General features: G+C 43.5%; 1 protein-coding gene across 1 annotated transcript in view; it reads left to right on the top strand.

Annotated features, from left to right (window-relative positions):
- The first annotated feature begins 224 nt into the window (after positions 1-224).
- Positions 225-19456, top strand: part of PEX14 (peroxisomal biogenesis factor 14) — a 136472-nt gene continuing 117240 nt past the window's right edge. Inside the window, exons 1-2 of the mRNA XM_065935776.1 lie at positions 225-319; positions 14266-14313. Of these exons, the coding sequence (XP_065791848.1) occupies positions 284-319; positions 14266-14313 (84 nt within the window). The 5' untranslated portion in view covers positions 225-283. The remainder of the gene's footprint in view (positions 320-14265; positions 14314-19456) is intronic.

The raw sequence follows: 19456 nt of genomic DNA, 5'->3' as shown, positions 1-19456 counted from the left end.
GGAGCACATGTGCCCATGGGCAGAGATTTAATCCAGTACATATAATACACATATAAGGATGCAAAAAGGATAGACTTCGGTTTTGCTGTAAAGGAGAGACCTAATAAAATAGCGCATGTTGACCCTGTGGTGGGAGTTCCCCTCTTCTCCCACAGTGACCCGCCCCGCTCCGCCCCCCATCGACAGCTCAGTTCCTGCTACTTTAGTCTGGGCAGAGAGCAGGAGCGAGGGCGCTTGGGAGAAGCCTCGCCCAACGGCGATAGATTAGTCAGGCCTCAGAAAGATGGCGTCCTCGGAGCAGGCTGAGCAGCCGAGCCAGGTAAGGGGAGTGGGGTTGCTCAGTTGTGGTGGCGGGGACCCCCGCTGGAGTGGGGGGTGGCTTGGCGGGTGGCTGGGAGCCCGGTGGGGATCCTGAGCCTCCGAAGCAGGCGCCCGCGACCTCTAGCCACCTCCGGGGCCCCGCCCCTCGCCAGTTTCTCGCTCCCGGCCCCTCCCCCGGTGACCCCTCTTTGACCACATTCCCGAGCTGGGGCTCGGAGGCGCCCGCGGCCCCCCCTTCCCGCCTGCCGGCCCCTGGGGTCCCACTTGTGCTTGGCTGAAGCGGTGGCGGGACCCTTAAAAAATCCCCCAGCCTTGAGCTGCGAGGGCCCCTTCTTGAGAGGGGTGAGAGGCTGGATCGTTCCCGGCCCTTCGGTCCCGGGAGGGGCCTGACTCCTTCAAGGGTTCCCACTTCGCAGCCTCAGCCTCCCGGGGCACCCTGCTGCCAGCCTCTTAGTTTTCAGTCACCTTTGCGCTTCCCCTGCTAAGTTGGAGGGTGGGAAATATACTTGGACTCTCTCAGTGCGTTGGTAGGAAGGGGACTCATTGTAAACAACAGACGCCACCGAGCCAATGGCTGGTAATCTGTCCTTGCTGCCTAGTTTGGTTTATGCAACCAAATCCCACTCCAGTTGGGGGACCTTGAAGACCAGTGCTCATCCCTGTCAGGAAGCAGTGGATGATAAGGCTTCTGAACGCGTTTGTAGTCCAAAGGTGGGGTGGACTGGGGGTAAGCGGTACTTTACAATTACTGAGTATGTGCTGTCATGCCGAGGACAAATTACACTTATTATCTCGTTTAATGCTCATTACAACCTTTATGAAGTACAGGCTATTAAGCGCCATTTTGCAGGGTCTGTAACGAGCCTGATTAAGCCTGGATTTGTGTGTGACTCCACTAGTTAGTCCTGCACGTGCAAGTTTAGTTAGGATTGGACAGAGGAGGAAGAAAATGGTGTCAGCCTGGACTCATCGTTCATTTCTCACCTCCTTGAAACACCTGTGGACTTTTCAGCCGCCTACTGGTATTTCACTTCCTTGGCAGAAGAATACCACTTAGTGTTTCTTATTACTCTTTCATTCTTTATGATAAGTCTATTACAGGAATTGCACTTAGAGGAGTAGCGTGTTCCCCAGAGCAGCTTCCGCTAGCGGAGCGAATGATTCAGAGAGATGTCTGCATTGTAAAACATGAGAAATAAAGAGGGCTGCTTTGGTCTTCTCACTGTCGAAAATTCTGGAGTATGGGGGGGTGGTGTCCTGAATTAGAGGGGACGGGACTCTTCATTCGTGCCTTAACCCACTTAGCTTGCTGAAATACTGAGGCTCCTCAGAATCTGGGCTTCTCTGAACTGTTGTATATTAGGAATGCCCATAGACTGGGATTAAAGGATGCCAGAACATGTAATTTTATTGTAACTGTGAAGGTTACTAGAATTTTTGCCACTGGGAGGCTTTTTAGCACCCAGGGAGTCCTTTGGTTCTAGAAATTGTCTTCTCTGTGCACGTGGAAGGGATCGAAGGTCCTGAAGGGGACTTGGCCAGCCTCTGTTTGGTTTTCAACTCTGCTTCTCCTTTGCCCTCCTTTCCAAAGCTGGTAGAGATGGGATTGCATCAGAAAATGCTGGCAGACTGGGGCAGAACTTGAATGTTTCACATCAGATTCCGTCCCTGTCTGACAATAAGCTGCAAATGCATGCATTTTAAGTGAACCAACTCTCTTTAGCAGTTGCTTTGTATTTCATTTTCTAGTCCTGATCAGTGGTTTTCCCATTTCTCCTTAAACACAGTGGAACTGAAAGAACTGTTTATATATTCCCCAAAACCTGGTTTGGGTGTGAGAAGAAGGCATCACACCTGTGGGACTGAGCCAGTATTCTGTCTCTCCTAGAAAGTCTCTTGTTTTGAAAGATGGAGGGTAGATAACCAACACTTTCTTTGAAAGGCAGTATAGCAGTGGTTAAAAGTATGGACTGAAGCCATCCCCACTGGGCTAGAATCCTAGCCCCACTACTTACCAACTGTGTTGGTCTTGGACAAGTTACTTCTTTGGCCTTAGTTTCCCCATCTGTAAAATAAGAATAATACTAGTGCCTATCTCATAGCACTGGTGTGAGGATTAAATGAATTAACTTGTTTTAGAACAGTGCCTGACATAGTGTGTTATCTATTATTCCATGTAGTAAACTCTGGAGTTTCACTCACTCACTCAGTGAGTGAGTCCTCAGTCCCTGTTGTAATATTTTTGGGAGTATGAGTTTTCATATGTTGACCAGAAGTTCACTGAAGTTTTATTTGCTCTTAAGTCATCGCCTTAAAATTTAAAAGAATACCCTGATTATCCTTGGTGTCCTTTGTAACTTAGATTTCACTGATGTACTTGCTTTTTCATAAGGATATAATTGTTTTAGTCTGTCTTGAAAACAGTCTGTTGGAATTGCATTTATTGTTTCATATTCTTGTTGTGTTTACTCCACATTACTCTGTTTTGCAAAGCTAATCTCTTATCAAAGTCCCTTTTAGTCTGTACATGTTATAGCCCATAGGAACAGGAAATGTTATCCCTATTTCTGTACTTTCCCACCGGCTTTTCTGTCTTTAGTGAAGAGCAGAGGCATGGTTCAATCCGATGGTTTAATGATTGTTGAGTATTGAGAATTATTACGGAATGTAGGTTTCAAGTCTGTTCATGTTCACTCCAAGATCAACTATATCAAAGGATATAGTCTATATCCTTTGACATATATATAGACGTATATATAGGATATGTAGACTATATCCTTTGATATAGTCAATTTTGCACTGAAAAAACATAGAAGCCGGAAAGGGAGAAGAGTACAGCAAAGATGTTATGGAGAGAAAGGCTTGTTTTCCGAATTGACTTTGGTTTGAACTCCATCACTCACTCCCTCACTCACTCTTGGACTTATCTCTCCACCTCACTGAGCATCAGTTTTCTTCTCTGTAAAATGGGAGTAATAATAATTAACCTAGAGAGGGTTGATTGAAGTTACAGATGTTAGGAGTATGTGGTACATTTTAAGTGCTCATGTTGTGAATGTTAATTTCCTTCTCCAGGTCTCTGCATGCAGTTTTGGAAGATTACTGAACTCTTGAATAACAAGTTCAAACAAGATATTTTGTCCCTCACTCTTTATTTTGAAAAGTTTTCAACCTATAGAAAAGTTGAAAGAATAATACAGAGAATTCTTCTAAAACTCTCATAAAAGCTTGCAAGATGCATTGTTTACCTTTTGCTGAATTTGCTCTATTTCAGTCTCTATGTTTTTCTTTTCTTTGGGAAGGATTTGATAGTTACAGACATGGTATTTCATTCTGGAATACTTCACCTTGTCTCTCATAAGAGTAAGGTTATTCTTCTACATAACCATAATACCACTATCACACAGGAAGTTTGGTATTGATAAAATATTATTTATTAATACAGACCACATTCAAATGTTTCCAATAAAAAACAAATTCAGGATCCAATGGAGAAATAGGGAGTGCATTGATTTACCTCTTATAGTGTAATTTAGCATGACTCCTTAGCCTTTAAAATTAAAAAATAAAAAACCTTTTTATTGTTGTTTAACATACACCCAGGAAGTCCACCAATTATGTGTACAGCTTGGTGAATGTTCACAGAGTGAACACAATCTTGTGTAACCAGTACTCAGATCAAGCAATCAAACATAACCAGGACCTCAGAAACCTCTTTGGTGTCCCTCCTGTTACTGTCCAGTCCCCAAAACGTTGCCCCTATCCTGACTTAAAATCCGTATGTTAATAGCTTTTTGAGTGACCAAGTTTTTGTGGCCAAAAGCTTTACTGTGGAATTCAAATAGATGTGTTATGGTCAGTTTTGACAAATGTATATATACCTGTTTAACCACCATCACAGTCAAGATCAAAACAATTCCAGTATTCCCAAACATTCCCTTACTCTGCTTCCCAAGAAAATCCTAGCCTTTGGCCTCAGGAAATCTGAGCTGCTTTTTTTTTTTTTTTTTTTTTTACCACTAATAGATTATATTTGTCTGTCCTAGAATTACACATGAATGTATTTATAATGTATATGATCTTTTATGTCTCACTTCTTTTGCTCAGAATAGCATTAGTGAAATTTTATATTGTTATACATATATGGCTTAGCAGTAAAGAGTCTGCCTGCAATGCAGGAGATGTGGGTTTGATCCCTGAGTCAGAAAGATCCCTTGGAGAAGTAAGCGGCAACCCACTGCAGTATTCTTCTCTGGGAAATCCCATGGACAGAGGACCCCGGTGGGCTTTATAGTCCATGAGGTTGTAAGACTTGTATGTGACTGAGCAGCTGAAGCACCACCACCAGGTGTCAGCAATCCATTCCTTTTTACTAGTGTGTAGTATTCCCTTGTACAGGTAAATCAACAGCACAGTTGATCTGTTCACCACTTGGACATTGGTGTATATTAATTGCCTATTGTCTAACAATGTTATTACAAATTTAGCAGCTTCATGCAGCACACGTTTATTGTCTCGCAGTGTCTGTGGGTCAGGAGTCAGGACACAATTTAGCTGTGTCTCACAAGGCAGCTGTCAAGCTGTCTGTCAGGGCTGTGATCTCATTCGAGTCTTGACTGGGGAAGGATCTGCTTCCGAGCGCATGTGGCTGTTGACAGCATTTGGCTCTTTGTGGACTGCAGAGTGAGGACCCCATTTTTAGCAGCTGTTAGCCAGAGGCCACCCTCGGTTTCTTGCCACATGGGTCTTCCCCAGGTGGCCACGTGTTTCCTCAGAGGTGAATGGACTTTACAGTCTTAGTAATGTAACCACATATGTGTAATTACATGTGTTCTGTCACCATTACCATACTATATCGGCCAGAAACCTGTCACAGTTCCTGCCCACACTCAAAGGGACAACACAAGGACGTGAATACCAGGAGATGGCGATCACGGGAGTCACCTCAGAGACTCTTCCCCACATGGTTGGTTCTAGTTTGGGGCTACTATAAATATTCATGTGTGTTTGTGGAAGCATGTTTTCATTTTTCTTGGTAAATACCTCCCAAGTGTAATTGCTGGGTCACATGATAAGTGTATGTTGAACTCTGTAGTAGATTGCATTCTTGTTTTGTAAAGTTGTTGTCCTTGTTGTTGTTTAGTCACTAAGTCATGTCTGACTCTTTGCGAGCCCATCGACTGCCTCATACCGGTCTTCGCTGACTTCCATGATTGCCCAGAGTTTGCTGAGATTCATGTGCATTGAGTTGGTGATGCTATCTAACCATCTCATTCTCTGCTGCTTCCCTTTTCCATTTGCCCTCAGTTTTTCCCAGCTTCAGGGTCTTTTCCAGTGAGTTGACTCTTCACATCAGATGGCCAAAGTATTGGAGCTTCGGCAAAGTTGTGCTGTTTTTCATTCTACCAACAATGTGTGAACATTCTGGTTGCCCTGCACCCATACCAACACTTGGTATTGTCTGTCTGTCTTAATTTTAGCCGTTTGAGTGTGTAGCTTGAGTGAGTGTGTAGTGGTATTTCATTGTGGTTTTTCTTTGCATTTCTGTGATGACAAATAACATTAAGCATCTCTTTTCATGTGCATATTGGTAAAGGCTGAGGTTAATGCTTTTCCCCATATGAATATCAGTTGTTCCAGCATCATTTGTTGATCTTGCCATCTTTGTTAAAAAAAATTGGAAAATAGTATGTAATAGATCAATTTCTAAACTGTTTTCTGTTCCGTTTATCTATTACCTATATGTTTCTCCTAATGCAAATGAAGTATAGTTGACTCATGAGTTTGAACTGCATTGGTCCACTTACACTTGGATTTCTTTTTCAATAAATACACAGTACAGTAAATAATATACTACACAGTTTGTGGTTGGTTAAATCCCCATAGATATGGAGGGCTAACTGATACTGATTTATAGTTTGTATGTATGTGTGAGTAAGAGAGAGAGAGAGAGAAATCTGTATCTAACTGTCAAGGTAATACTGGCCTATCCGAATGAGTTGGGGATTTTTATCTTTTTTTTGGCTGTGCCATGCAGCTTGCAGGACCTCAGTTTCTAGACAAGGGATTGAACCTGGGCCACAGCAGTTGAAGTCCAGAGTCCTAACCACTAGGTCACCAGGGAACTCCCTCACCTTTCTTTTCTACTTTCTGAAATAGTTTGTGTAAGACTGCTACTACTGGGCAGTTCCTTGGCAGTTCAGTGGTTAAGACTCCATGCTTTTTTTTTTTCCCTAGGATCAGCCTCGCTATAATGTTTCTCAAGGAATTTGCTGTCTTTTCAGTTGTCAAATATGTTTTTAAGATGTTTCATAGTATTCCTTTTTTTTTTTTTTTTCTGAAGGTTTCTTCTTTTTTCTCATTGTGGATCATTTCTATAGTCTTTATTGAATTTGTTATAGTATCACTTCCGTGTTGTGTTTTGGTTTTTTGACCAGGAGATCTTAACTCCCTGACCAGGAATCCAACCTGTATTCCTTGCATTGGAAGGTGAAATCTTAACCACTGGACTGCCAGGGAAGTTCCTCCATTATCTTTTATTTAAAAAGAAGTTAATTATTTATTTTATTTTTGGCTGCTCTGGGTCTTTGTTGCCTTGTGCGGGCTTTCTCTAGTTGCGGTGAGTGGGGGCTACTCTTCATTGTGGTTTTGGGGCTTCTTGTTGCTTTTCTTGTTGTGGAGCATGGGCCATAGGCACACAGGATCAGTAGTTGTGGCCCTCCCTTATCTTTTAGATGTCTATAAAATATGCAGAGATTTCCCCTTTTTCATTCCAACTATTGGAAATTAATGTCTTTTTTTTTAATTGATCTGCCTACAGATTTATCAGTCTTAGTATTCCTCAGAATATTGGTTTTTATTTTATTGATTTTCCTCTCTTGTTTTTAAGTTTTAAATTTTATTTCTTTCTGTTTACTTTGGGTTTCACTTGTTCTTTCTCTAGCTTCTTTTCTAAAGTCCTAACTAAAACTGTAAACTTCCTTCTAAGTACAACTTTAGTTGCATTCCACAAATTTAGATGTGTTGTATTTTCATTTTCATTCAATTCAGTTCAGTCACTCAGTCGTGTCTGACCGTCTCTTTGCGACCCCATCGACTGCAGCACATCAGGCTTCCCTCTCTATCACCAACTCCCGGAGCTTGCTCAAACTCATGTGTATCATATTGGTGATGCCATCCAACCATCTCATCCTCTGTCGTCCCCTTCTCCTCCTGCCTTCAATGTTTCCCATTATCAGGGTCTTTTCCAGTGGGTCAGTTCTTCACATCAGGTGGTCACAGTATTGGAGCTTCAGCTTCAGTCCTTCCAATGAATATTCAGAATTGATTTCCTTTAGGATTGACTGGTTTGATCTTGCAGTCCAAGACTCAAGAGTCATCTCTCAAGAGTCATCTCCAACACCTTAGTTCAAAAGCAGCAATTCTTCAGTGTTCACCTTTCTTTATGGTCCAACTCATACGTGATTACTGGAAAAACCATAGCTTTGACTATACAGACCCTTGTTGGCAAAGTTATGTCTTTGCTTTTTAATATGCTGTCAGTTCAGCATATTTTTTCTGTGATTATTTTGTCTTCTTGATTAACTCCCTTATTTTGAAAGTGTCCTTGTTTATCATTGGTAGTATCTGTTAGTTTGAAGTTGTCTGAGATTAATATTGCCAGTACAGCTTTCTTATGATTAGTGTTTGCACGGTCTATCATTTTCCATCCTTTGGCTTTTCAGCAGTGTGTGTCATTTTGTTTATAAAATGGGTTTCTTATGGGCGGTCTATAGCTCAGTCTTGGGTTTTCTCACCACTCAGTCTGACAGCCTCTGCCTTTTAATAGGAGTGTTTCGTTTGTACTCAAGGTAAATATGAATGTGGTTGGGTTTAAGTCTACCATCTTGCAATTTTTTTTTTTCATCTGTTCTTTGTTTTCTCTTTTTTTGTCTTCTCTTGGATTGAATTATTTTTTGGATTTTATTTTATCTCTACTGTTGATTTAGCTGTACCTCTACCATTTTTTAAATTTTTTTTACTAATTAGTGATTGCTCTAAGGTTTACAAATATGTTACTTTAAGTTACCACAGCCTATTTTCAAATGATGTACTATTTAATAATTCACATATAGTATAAGAACCTAACAGAAATATGCTTCAGTTTTCCCTTTTATCCATTGTATTATGTGTCTTAGATTTTACTACTACATATGACATAAACCTCACAGTACATTTAAATTACCTTTTAAAAATAAAAATATCTTGTATTTTTGTTAACATGTTGATCATTTCTAACGTTCTTCTTTCATGTAGATTAAGTTTCCATCCAGTATTGTTTTTCTTCTGCTTAAAGAATTTCTTTGAACGTTTCTTGTGGTACAAGTATACTGTTGACAACCACTGCCTCTTTTTCCTTTTGGAAAAGTCTTTAATTTGTATTCATTTTTGAAAGAATTTAATTGGATATAGGATTCCAGGTTGACAGTGGTGTCGTGTCCTGCTCTCTGTGGGTGTTTTAAAGATATTATTTATTTTGCAATGCCAGATGGCCAAGTTTTTGTTGTTTTATTAACACAAACGCAGTGTGCACACGAGCTGTCTGTTCATCTTCTGCTCGGCAGCCTGGCGTAGGATTGGTGGCTGAGGGCCGGCAGGATTGCTCTTTCCACAGTGGCTTTGAGCTCTTGGAGGAGATGTTGTGAGTAACGTAAGCGCAGGAAGGTTGCTGCGTGTCAGCAGCACTGCAGGCTCCCTGAACTGTGGGCCAGGGGCCTCCGGAAGCCCCGGGGCAGTGTCACCTCTGTGTCCTTCTTGCTCCCGTCACCAGAGCTGGGTGCTCGTATCTGGCCCTTGAGTTTCCTGAGCACCCTGTTGTCAGGGCCTCTGGGTTTCCATCAGATCCATTTAATGTTGGCATATCAGTCCAGCTGGCCTGGGTTAACTTCTTGATCCTCTTTTTGATGAGCTTCACGAGGGGTCTGAAGGTGGCCCTTATGGCTGTCACTTCTGTTAAGTGGGCAGTGTTGAGGAAGAGCCAAAGATACTATCCTGTTGTTGTTGTTTTTTTTTGGCCTGCACAGTTATTGATCAGAAGCCTGAAGTCATTTTTTTTTTTTTTTTCTGAAGTCATTTTTAATCATGATTAATATGTGTAGGTAATGTTTCTCTTTTTTTTCTGGCTGCTTATAATGTTTTCCCCCTTTTTCATGTATTTTTAGAATTTGGTTATGGTATACTTTAGTATACTTCTGTGTTTGTTCTGCTTGGGGTTTGTTGAACTTCTTGGATCTGTGAGTTTCTAGTTTTCATCAAACTTAGAAATTTTTCAGTGATTGTTCAGATATTTTTCTCTTTGGGGTCCCCCACCATCCTTCATTTTAATCCGTTTCTGCTGCGGTGTTTTCAAGTGCACTTACTTTTTTTCCTGTAGTATCTAATCTATCATTACCATTCAGTGAAATTTCTATTTCAGATATGTTTTTTCATCTCTAGAAGTCCTACTTTCTTCTTATACCTCACATTTCTGTCCTTACTGTGATATTTTCCTTTAAGTTATTTTTTAAAAGAAAATATTTAATTTATTTGGGTGTGTTGGGTCTTGGTTGTTGCACATGGGATCTTTAGTTGTGGCATGCAAACTCTTAGTTGTGGCATGTGGGGTCTGGTTCCCTGACCAGGGATTGAACCTGAGCCCTCTGAACTGGGAGCACTGTGTCTTAGCCACTGAACCCCCAGGAAAGTTCTCTTTTTAAAATTTATTGAGGTTTTTTATTTGACATACAGCATTATTTTGATTTCAGGTGTACAACATGATTTGATATTTGTATTTTTTAATTGAGCTAAATTCTTGAATAAAGCTGAACTGGTGAGACTCATGAATCTGTGTGGACTTGGTTCAGCTTCTGACAAGCAGCTTGGCTGCTCAGACCTTACCCCTCTTTCAAAACCATGTCTGAGCTGCATGCTAAAGATGGGAGTCTGTCCCCCTCCTTGTCATAAGGAAGTGGACTTGTTAGGATCCTTCTAGGGGTCCGATTGGTGTTTTGAATGGAGCAGTCCTTCATTGTGTCCATTGTAGGACATTTAGCCCCCCAGGCCCCTGCCTTCTAAATGCCCGTGGGGCTCTCTGGTCCCTGTGACAGCCAGAAGCACCTCCACACACTTTTAAATGCCTGTCTGGGGGTGATTCCACCCCAGAGTTGAGATCCATTGGGTCATGACACTGTTTTGAGACTGGCCAAGTTTGTATTTTGTTGTTGGCGAAATGCTCCAGGGAAAGACTCTGCCATTGTTCTTTGCCTGCTTCATTTTGGCGTATGTATATCAAGTGGTTCCTTTGTTTTAATTTTTTGACTAAATGATTAAGTACATATTAATTGAGTATTGATACCAGTGTCATTCTAAGTGCTGAAGATCAGCCTTCACCAAGGTGGTAAAGTGCCTGCCTTCAAGGAACTGAAAACTAGCAGGGACAGGCATTAATAAACAAGTTATATAATGAAGAATTTCATATGGTATCATCAAGGAAATCAACATGCAGAGTAGTAAGGATGAATGATGCCTGTCCTGGTCATCAAGAAGTAGTTTTCTAAAGAACACAGGTATTTCAGCATGAACTAGAGAATCATCTGGAAAATAATTGTATTGGGCAATTCTCAGATTGGTAAGAAGTCCTCTGTGAGGTCACTGTAAGGTTTGGCTGATCTCATACAGAGCAGTGAGTTGGAGTATGGTGCGGGGAAATGCTCCTTTCTTAGCAGCCCCTGAGAGTGGGCTCGGAGGTGGGGCTTTGGTGTGTTGAGACCCTCAGAAGGCTCTGTGAAGTCAAAGTTTGAGGAATTCAGGGTGTTGCTATTTAAGCTCGTTGGTGGGGCTGTGCTTCTTGCACACTTTGAATATCCCAGAAAGACTCTGTCAGGAGCCAGCATCAGTGGTGGGTCCCCAAGGAAGAGGAGGCTGTTGGGATGAGAAGGGAGCTTCCTTTTTAAATTTTTTAATACTCAATTTTCTAAAGCAGAGTATATTTACATGGCTCGCATAAAAAGGTACAAAAGAATATATGATGAAACAGACTAATCTGGTGCTTTATATGGTTTAAAGTTTTTCCTCTGGCAAATATTAGCTGTTCAGGAGATGAACTAATTTAAAGGGAAGTTCCTTGGAGATTTATGATTCACAGTGATTAGTTGTATCTCAGGAAGAAAGTTTTAGTTTAAATCAGAATGTGGCTTCCTGAATAATAGAGCTGTTTGTGTTAGTTCCATCTAGTCAGATAACTTACATTATTATTTATGGGATAGCATTAAGGTTGTTGCTTAATAAAATGTGGTCTAAACAAAACTCAATTATTTTGATTAAGTAGAAGAACTCCAGTCCTTTTGGTATCCGTCCTTTTAGCTGACTCATCATAGGCAAGTTATTTAACCTCCTTTGCTTCAGTTTCCTCATCAGCAATACTTCCATACATTTATTGTGAGAATGAAGTGAAGAAGGAGCTTAGTAAATGTTTGCACTTAATGTTTACCAGATGGACTGAAGGAAGCCCTCAAGAAGGCAGTGAACTTTATATAATCTGTTCAGATCCAGTCCATTCTGCTCTTTGTTGCCCATTCATTCTTTCAGCAAATATCTGTGGAAGGTCTGTGGCTCAGCGAGTGAAGAATTTACCTGCAATGTAGGAGACACAGGAGAAGCGAGTTTGATCCCCGGGTTGGGAAGATCCCCTGGAGGAGGAAATGGCAGCCTACTCCAGTATTCTTGCCTGGAGAATTCGATGGGCAGAGGAGCCTGGTGGGCTGCAGTCCAAAGGGTCACAAAAGAGAGTTGGACACGATTAAGCAAACTAGCACATAACCTGTGCCTGATACTGACCCAGGGCCCAGGGATACAGTGATGAGCAGACAGAGTTTCTGCCCACTTGGAGTGTATGATCCTGTGAGGACAAGACATCAGTCAGATATCACACACTTAAAATTGCAGTTTGGCTTAGTCCTTGAAGGAGAGGTATATGGTGTGAGTGTTTATTGAGGAGATTTGAATATACTGATATTATCCTGTCAGAGAAGGAATGCTTTCCCAAGAGTGACTTAGCTGGCATCTGAAGGATAAGTTAAGCCTTCAGAGAGAAGGGAAGGAACAGCTGGTGCAAAGGCCCCTTGACAGAGGAAGAAAAGGCGAGTGTGTGCGTTGTGGGCAGAGCTGGGGAATGTGGTGCCAGACCTGGTATGTAGTCAGAGGAGACGCATGGTGGCCAAACTGAGATTTTTCTGTATTAGAGTCGTTGTTTACTGGGGCAGGTGGGTGGATGAGATCAGATTATTGTTTTGAAGAGATAGTCTGCTTGCAGGGTGGAAACTGAACTAGAAGAAAGAGCCAGCATGGATGTGAGTGAACTGATGAGAAGGCTACGGCAGTGGTCCAGGCAGGGGTTTTTGGAAGCTTGGACCTAAGTGACGTTAGAAGAAATGGAGCAAAGTGTATGGCCTGATTCCATGGATGTTTAGGAAGGCATATGGGAAGATTTGATACAGTGTTTCCTCTGGCAGGTGAGGGGAGGCGCTGCCCAGGGCGGTCTTTTGGATTCTAGTTTGCCTATTTTGGTGGAAGGTTCACTTTCACCCAGACAGGGAAAGCAGAAGAGGTCATGTGTGGTGGAGGCCAAGGATTATGAGTCTGCTGTGGGATTTGTTAAGTCCAGGAGAAGGCAGGAAGTTGTAGAACTCGAGAGGTGTGGGCTGGAGCCCTAAATGCATCAGCTTATGGATGCCTGGAGCTTTAGGAGGGAGGGAAGTCACGTTCAGGTTTCCAGTTATTTTCCATACTTTCTAATTTTATTCTGACTGAACTTCTTGTCCTAGGGAAGAAGGGGCTCTTGAGAAGGACTTTGGATGAAGTGGTAGGGTCCTTCCGGCAGAGTCCTTGCCTCCCTGTGTGGGAGCAGCTGGGCATGAGGAATCTTTGGGAACCCTCTGTGGACTGGACTCTTTCCTCTCTCCACTTCCATCCTTTTCCCCAGAAGGCTTAGCACTTGCCATCTGAACCATCTGGGAGGAGTTTGGAGGCTGGCTCCACAGATTAGCTCATTTGTCTGGATATTATCTGTGGATAATTGGGAATTGGTTTGAACATCAGTAACAGTAAACTAATCATGACTCTCTCAAGCTGCTTATTTTCTTCTTTGGAGATTTGTAGATTTCTTCCTAGGTTGTCTGTCTCTGTCTCTCCCTTTCTCTGAACTGTGGCCATGTCAGCTAAGGGTTGAAGGTAAATTCGAGGGTGAGGGGAGAGATCCAGAGAAAGAAACTGACTGGGACCAGCCAAGTGGGCCACATGGTGCCTGGCTCTGGGTTGGTCTGTTTATCTGTCAGCTTGTCAACTAGCTTATTTTCAAAAACCCAACTTTCTTTTCTTCTGGGGATTGATATCCTGGGCGACAGGTGTTGACAGGAACCTGTGTTCATAGTTTACTGCTTCCTTGGGTCCAAGTAGATGCTGCGTGCAGGCAGCTGGGGCCCCCTTGTGGCTGAATCCGGTTCCCCACTTTCGCTCTGCTCGCTGGTCAGCGTGGAGGGGGTGGTGGGCAGAGATGGCAAAAGGAAAGTTTTTTGACTGTCATTTAGCACCTTTTGTGGACTCTGCTATTGCTGTGGGTTTCATGATGGTTCCCAGCCGCTGCTACTCAGCTGCTTGGGCCCTCTGAAGCCAAATTCAGCCTTCTTGAGGTGTTGTGACAGTGAACCTGACCCCAGAAGCCCTCTCTCCTTTTTCTCTAGCAAATTTGGGCTCCTCGGGCTACCTCTTACAAGGAACCCACCACAGACCTCTCTGCAGTATGGAAAACTGGCGAGAAGTGCCAGAAGTAGTTGTTGGTGTGTGTCGCTCCGGAATGGCACGCGCCTTTGGTTTTTTGATGTCCATTGGGTGGCACTGCAATCTTACTTTTGTTTTTATTTTTCTTTGCAGCCAAGCTCTGCTCCAGGAAGTGAAAATGTGGTGCCTCGAGAGCCGCTGGTAAGAAGCCACGATATATAGTATGAGTCTCTATTAATTAAAATACATAGTATGATTCTCTATTAATTAAAACACTGAGTTTAAAGAAGCCTGATGATCCTATAGTCGTGCATCAGTAGTGCCCCCGAGTATAAGAGTGGAGGTGTTCTGTGGAGACCAAGCCCGTCAGTGACTTCTCGCTTCTGTCTGCTTTTCAGGAATGCAGAGGTTAGCGAGATTCCCTCTTAGTAAAGCCTGGTCTTTTCTGGAATGAAAAGCACCCACCCCTGGTCTGGTGATGCACCATTTTATTTATTGTTAATCAGTGGGACTGATAACTCGAAACCTATGGTAGCTGAGCTGAATCGAGGTTGCTGGACCTGACCAAGGAGCTGAGCTGCTTGATTGTCTGAAATAACCATTCTGTTCCTCAGAGTGAGGGCACTTCAAGTGGCCTTTGCAGAACAGATAAGGGAGAGAGTTCTGTTTCTGCCTGGCCTGTAATTAGGTTTGTGATGGTCACTACCAACATTCTCTGCTTACATAATTGATAGGGAAGAGGCCTACTAAGTACTGAAGCTAATTTTCTTTACACAGTGCATTTGCCTTGGTGGTCTTAGCCCAAGTGCCTGCCCCATTTTCATTCTGTTTTGCATTTCAAGACCTGCTGCAAATCCTCTTAGCTGAATATTAAGCCCTGTTCTGTACTGGAAATTCCCTGGCAGTCCAGTGGTTAAGACTCTGCACTCTCATTGCTGGAGCCTGCGTTCAATCCCTGGTTGGGGAACTAAGATTCCACAGGCTGTGCGTCACAGGCCCCCCCCACCTCGCAAAAAGAAAAAGACTTGTTCTCCAGATAAGTTTTACAGAGGGGCCAGCTTTATGTTTAACTTTGCAGAGCTTTTTCTTTCCTTGAATAGTGATAGCAAGCTTAGGGATATACCACCAAGCTTTTGTTTCAGCAGGGTCTGTAGTTTTACCCGTTTTCCTTCCCTCTCCTTCTGGAGGTAGTGGGAGGAGATGACGTGAGGCCCTTAGCTGGTATGAACAAGTTTGAATTCCGGTCTGTGCTAAGACTTTCCAAGGCAGGAGGTGAGTTGGATCTGGCTGAGCTGGAGGAAGGCCCGGGTGATACCAGCCCTGCGGGTACTGGTGGAAGGAGTCACTGTTGTCCTGCGTATCACCTGCTCTTCCCAAGTACGGCTCACTTCCCACCACCCCCCAGTGGCTTCATTTCTCTCTCTCGGTATTGCGTGGGCTCTTCCTCGTGGTCTCGGTGGTGTGAAAGCCAGAGGAGGCTTTGCTTGGCCAGTCCCTTAGGTTGGGAGCTTGTTTCTCGTGGGGCCTGCCTCAGTGCCCCTCAGACTGAAGTTGTGGTTGACTTTGGACTAAAGTTCAAATTGAACACTCTGGTCCTCTTCAGTCCTTTATTCCTCAGTCTTTTTTCACATTTTTATCTACTTAATTTAACTATTGATCACCAGAAGAGCAGCGGGACCGTCTTTTGGGCGTTAAACTTCTGGGTGTTCTTTCTAGCACAGAGCCCTGAGCAGTTGGTGGCATCGCTGACTTCCGGGTGGCTGGAGCCCCGTGGCGTCTTCACTCTGCTCATGTTTCTGTGCGCTGCTCTTTTCCTGCTGCACTCGGCATCTGCATGTTGGTTGCTTGTATTTTTATTTCTTTCTTTTCTGGGAGGCCCTGAGCAGTCTTCAAACCCTAGTAGCCGGCGATCGTCCAGAGTTCAGACTCATTCTCTCCAGGCCAACTCCACAATTACCTTATATTTAATTAATATTTTCTCCCCTCTTTACGTACTTGCTGCATAATTGCTCAGAGGAAAGAAAACACATAGCAGCAATTTATATATATATAAAAAAATAATAATTAAAAAAAACCCCGAAATAAACTCCCATCTCATTTGGGTTGATCCTATGAGTTGGGTAATTAGGGCCCTATTAAAAGGTAGACCCTTCCTCCTTCCCCCTTTTTTTTTTATTAATTTTTTTATATTAAACTCCCACAGTCTCTCAGTCATGCCCTTATTGCTTTTGGCCAACCGTTTGCAGCAGCCTGATTAAATGAGGGCACCAGCCGAGTTGTATGCTCTTGTGTGAGCTACTTCTGCCTCTTGGGAGAGGTAGCAGGAGGGTGCCAGGCAGAGAAGCCGCTGAGGGCTAGCGGCGGCTTGTGTGCCTGGTCAAGAGGACAGGACGAGCTGCTGCGAACCGGCAGCGGGCTGGAGGGAGTCACAGGGTGCCAGAGAGGTGATGGGGCACCCATGCACAGAAAGTCCCCTGGTACTCAGCCCAAGGGCCTGTCTACACCCTCACCCCCACCTCCCAGGGAGGTTCCTCAGGCGGTATGTGTTAGCTGTCTCAGGTGCTCAGGAGCAACAGATGATTGGAGAATAAAGCTAAACCTTCTTCCTAAGTAATTTATATATCTTATTTGGGGAAGAAAATGCATTTGTTACATGCAAGACAATTAGCAAATGGCACAAGGTTGTATATAATTTTAGCAAACAGTACAAAATTGTATATAATTTGGTGCAGAATTGCCTGGCTGGGAGTATAAGAGAGCCTTCATTATTCAGAGAAGGAAGAGTTCTCTGGAGGGTGGGGGGGCACTTAGGGATGGTTTTTGTGAAACTCGAGGCCAGGGCTGGAGGAATAGGGTAGTCCAGTGTTGAAGGGAACACTGTACTCAGTTATTTTTGATTTTGTTTTTAACCAATTTTAACCGCCAGATTCCTAAATGGAAGATGCCTGTTCTCTATACTAAAAAGGCTAAGCTTGGGATGCTGAAGGCAGATAGTCTTGTTCTTTGTCTTCAGAACTAGATGAGCACTTTGGGGTAATTTTCCCCTTTATTAAAACAGAGGCTGTACTGAGGAGTCAGCATAGCGCAGGTGACGTTGTTAGGTGGACGTATTCAGGTGTCTGCACTGTTGCTTTGCTCTGTTTCTGGGAAAGGAGGACCTGGTTTTTATTTCTGTCCTCTCTGGACCCTAAAAGCTGGCTTGTGATTTTGAGTTGATAAATAGGCTCATTCGTGTCTGACTCTTGTGATCCTACGGACTGTAGCCCACCAGGCTCCTCTGTGCAAAGGATTTCCTAGGCAAGAATACTGCAGTGGGTTGACATTTCCTCCTTCATGGGATCGTTCTGACCCAGGGATTGAACCCGAGTCTCCTGTGTTTCCTGCATTGGCAAGCAGATTCTTGACCACTGCCCCACCTGGGAAGCCCTGGTAGGTGGTCTTGTGGTCTAACTGGCACACTTGTGTGTATAGCCATCCCCTCATCTTGATTCTGGCCGCGTAGGGACACTGCACATTACCTTCTCTTGCCCCTGCACACCTCCTCCCCTCACTAAAGAACCACCCCAGCAACTCTGGCCATATTAGTGAGGTAATTGCTCTATAATGTCATGATGTCCTTGGGGTGGTGATTGGTGAACAGACTCCCCTTGATAAATTCTGTGAACTCCCCGTTGAAATTCTCTGATTGTTAATGACAGAACTCTTTGCCAGAGTTAAAATGGCTGATTACTTTTTCTTTACACTTTGTTCACTGAGCTTTGCCTCCCACCGGCAAGCTCCAGAGTACCGACCTCTAGCTTCTCCCAGACCTGCTCAAAACCTGTAAATTTCCTGCAGACCTGGGTTTTCTCGTCACCTGTGTGAGCACATGCTCAAGCCATCGCAGAGGCTCTGGGCTGGTCCCCACACTGCTCTGCCAGGATCAAGTGCTCCTACCTAGTTGATAAACCTTTAAGAATGGCTGGATGATTGTCTGCATAGAGTTCCTCCCTTGCTTTGGTACAGAAACAGGGGTTAAGTAATTTTCTTAGAGTCCTTCCACTCACACAAGCTGAGGGTCTCTGGAGCAGCTGTAAATATGGTTTCATTTACGTCTGCTCACTTTTTTCAGTACAGTTCCTCAGTGTTCAGCAGTACAGTTGCTTACGTACTTTATATAATGCTTATGGATCTGGGCTAAACTAGAATTTCAGCATTTTGCTCTTTGAAACCAACTTATTTCTAATGGGTGAGTCTTCTGCCATCTTTTCCTCTAACCTGCAGGTATAGGTTTTGTTTTTGTTTCTGTCCTTTTCCTGCATCCCTCTACCAAAATAACCTCAAACAGCAGCTAATGTTCCTTTATAAATAATGATGGTAATTCTACTTTATCACCTTCCCTGCTGCTGCTGCTAAGTCGCTTCAGTCGTGTCCAACTCTGTGCGACCCCATAGATGGCAGCCTGCCAGGCTCCTTTGTCCGTGGGATTTTCCAGGCAAGAGTACTGGAGCCGGGTGTCATTGCCTTCTCCTGTCACCTTCCCTGGGATTAATGTTTTTTGGTATGCTGAATTCTCCCCCTTTTTTTTTACCTTACATCCCCATGACTTAATTATTCTGTAACTGGAATTTTGCTCCTTTTGATCGTTTTCACCCATTCCCCCCACCCTCCTCTGAGTTCTGTTTTTTAATTTTAATTTTTTAGGCTCCACATATCTGAAGTACAGAAGTATCATGTCTCCTCAAGTTTCTCCCTGAGGCTAAGACAGACTTGCCTGGGGTGGTGGGGTTGGGTGGGTGGTTCATGTGTTTGATCTCCACCCTTCTGGGGGAGCTCTTCTACCTCATACCTGGACACCTAAGGTTTTCTCTTTGGTTTTTAAGTCAGTTAACCAGAGGCTGGCAATCAAAAGGCTTTTAAGGGACTTCCCTGGTGGTGCAGTTGTTAAAGACTGTGCTTCTAATACGGGGGGTGGGGGTTGGGGGGGAAGAGTTTGATCCCTTGTTGGGGAACTAAGATACCATATGCCGTGTGATGTGGCCAAAAAGTAAAATCTAAAAAAGGTCATTAATATCTTGATGAATTCAGGGAGCTCCTCTTTAGGAGAAGAGCTGTGGCCGGTCGCCTGTCTCCTGAAAACCTCTTACAGGTACCTCTGGCACAGTCTCCCCTGCATTTGTATCTTTTGTGGAGTACTTAGGTAAACTTTTTGGCGGGCTTACTGTGAGTAGGTGATTCTCATGTTTTTTCCCCACCAAAACATTTCTGAAAGATGACATTCACATGCCCAGTGTGCTTCTTTGTGTATACTCATGTGCATAATGTGTGTATGTGAACATACACATATAGAACATATAATACATAT

The sequence above is a fragment of the Muntiacus reevesi genome, chromosome 5 (assembly GCF_963930625.1).
Source record: "Muntiacus reevesi chromosome 5, mMunRee1.1, whole genome shotgun sequence".
In the NCBI taxonomy this organism is placed as follows: Eukaryota; Metazoa; Chordata; class Mammalia; order Artiodactyla; family Cervidae; genus Muntiacus; species Muntiacus reevesi.
Note: the sequence above shows the minus strand (reverse complement) of the source record. Positions and strands in the feature narration are given on the sequence as shown.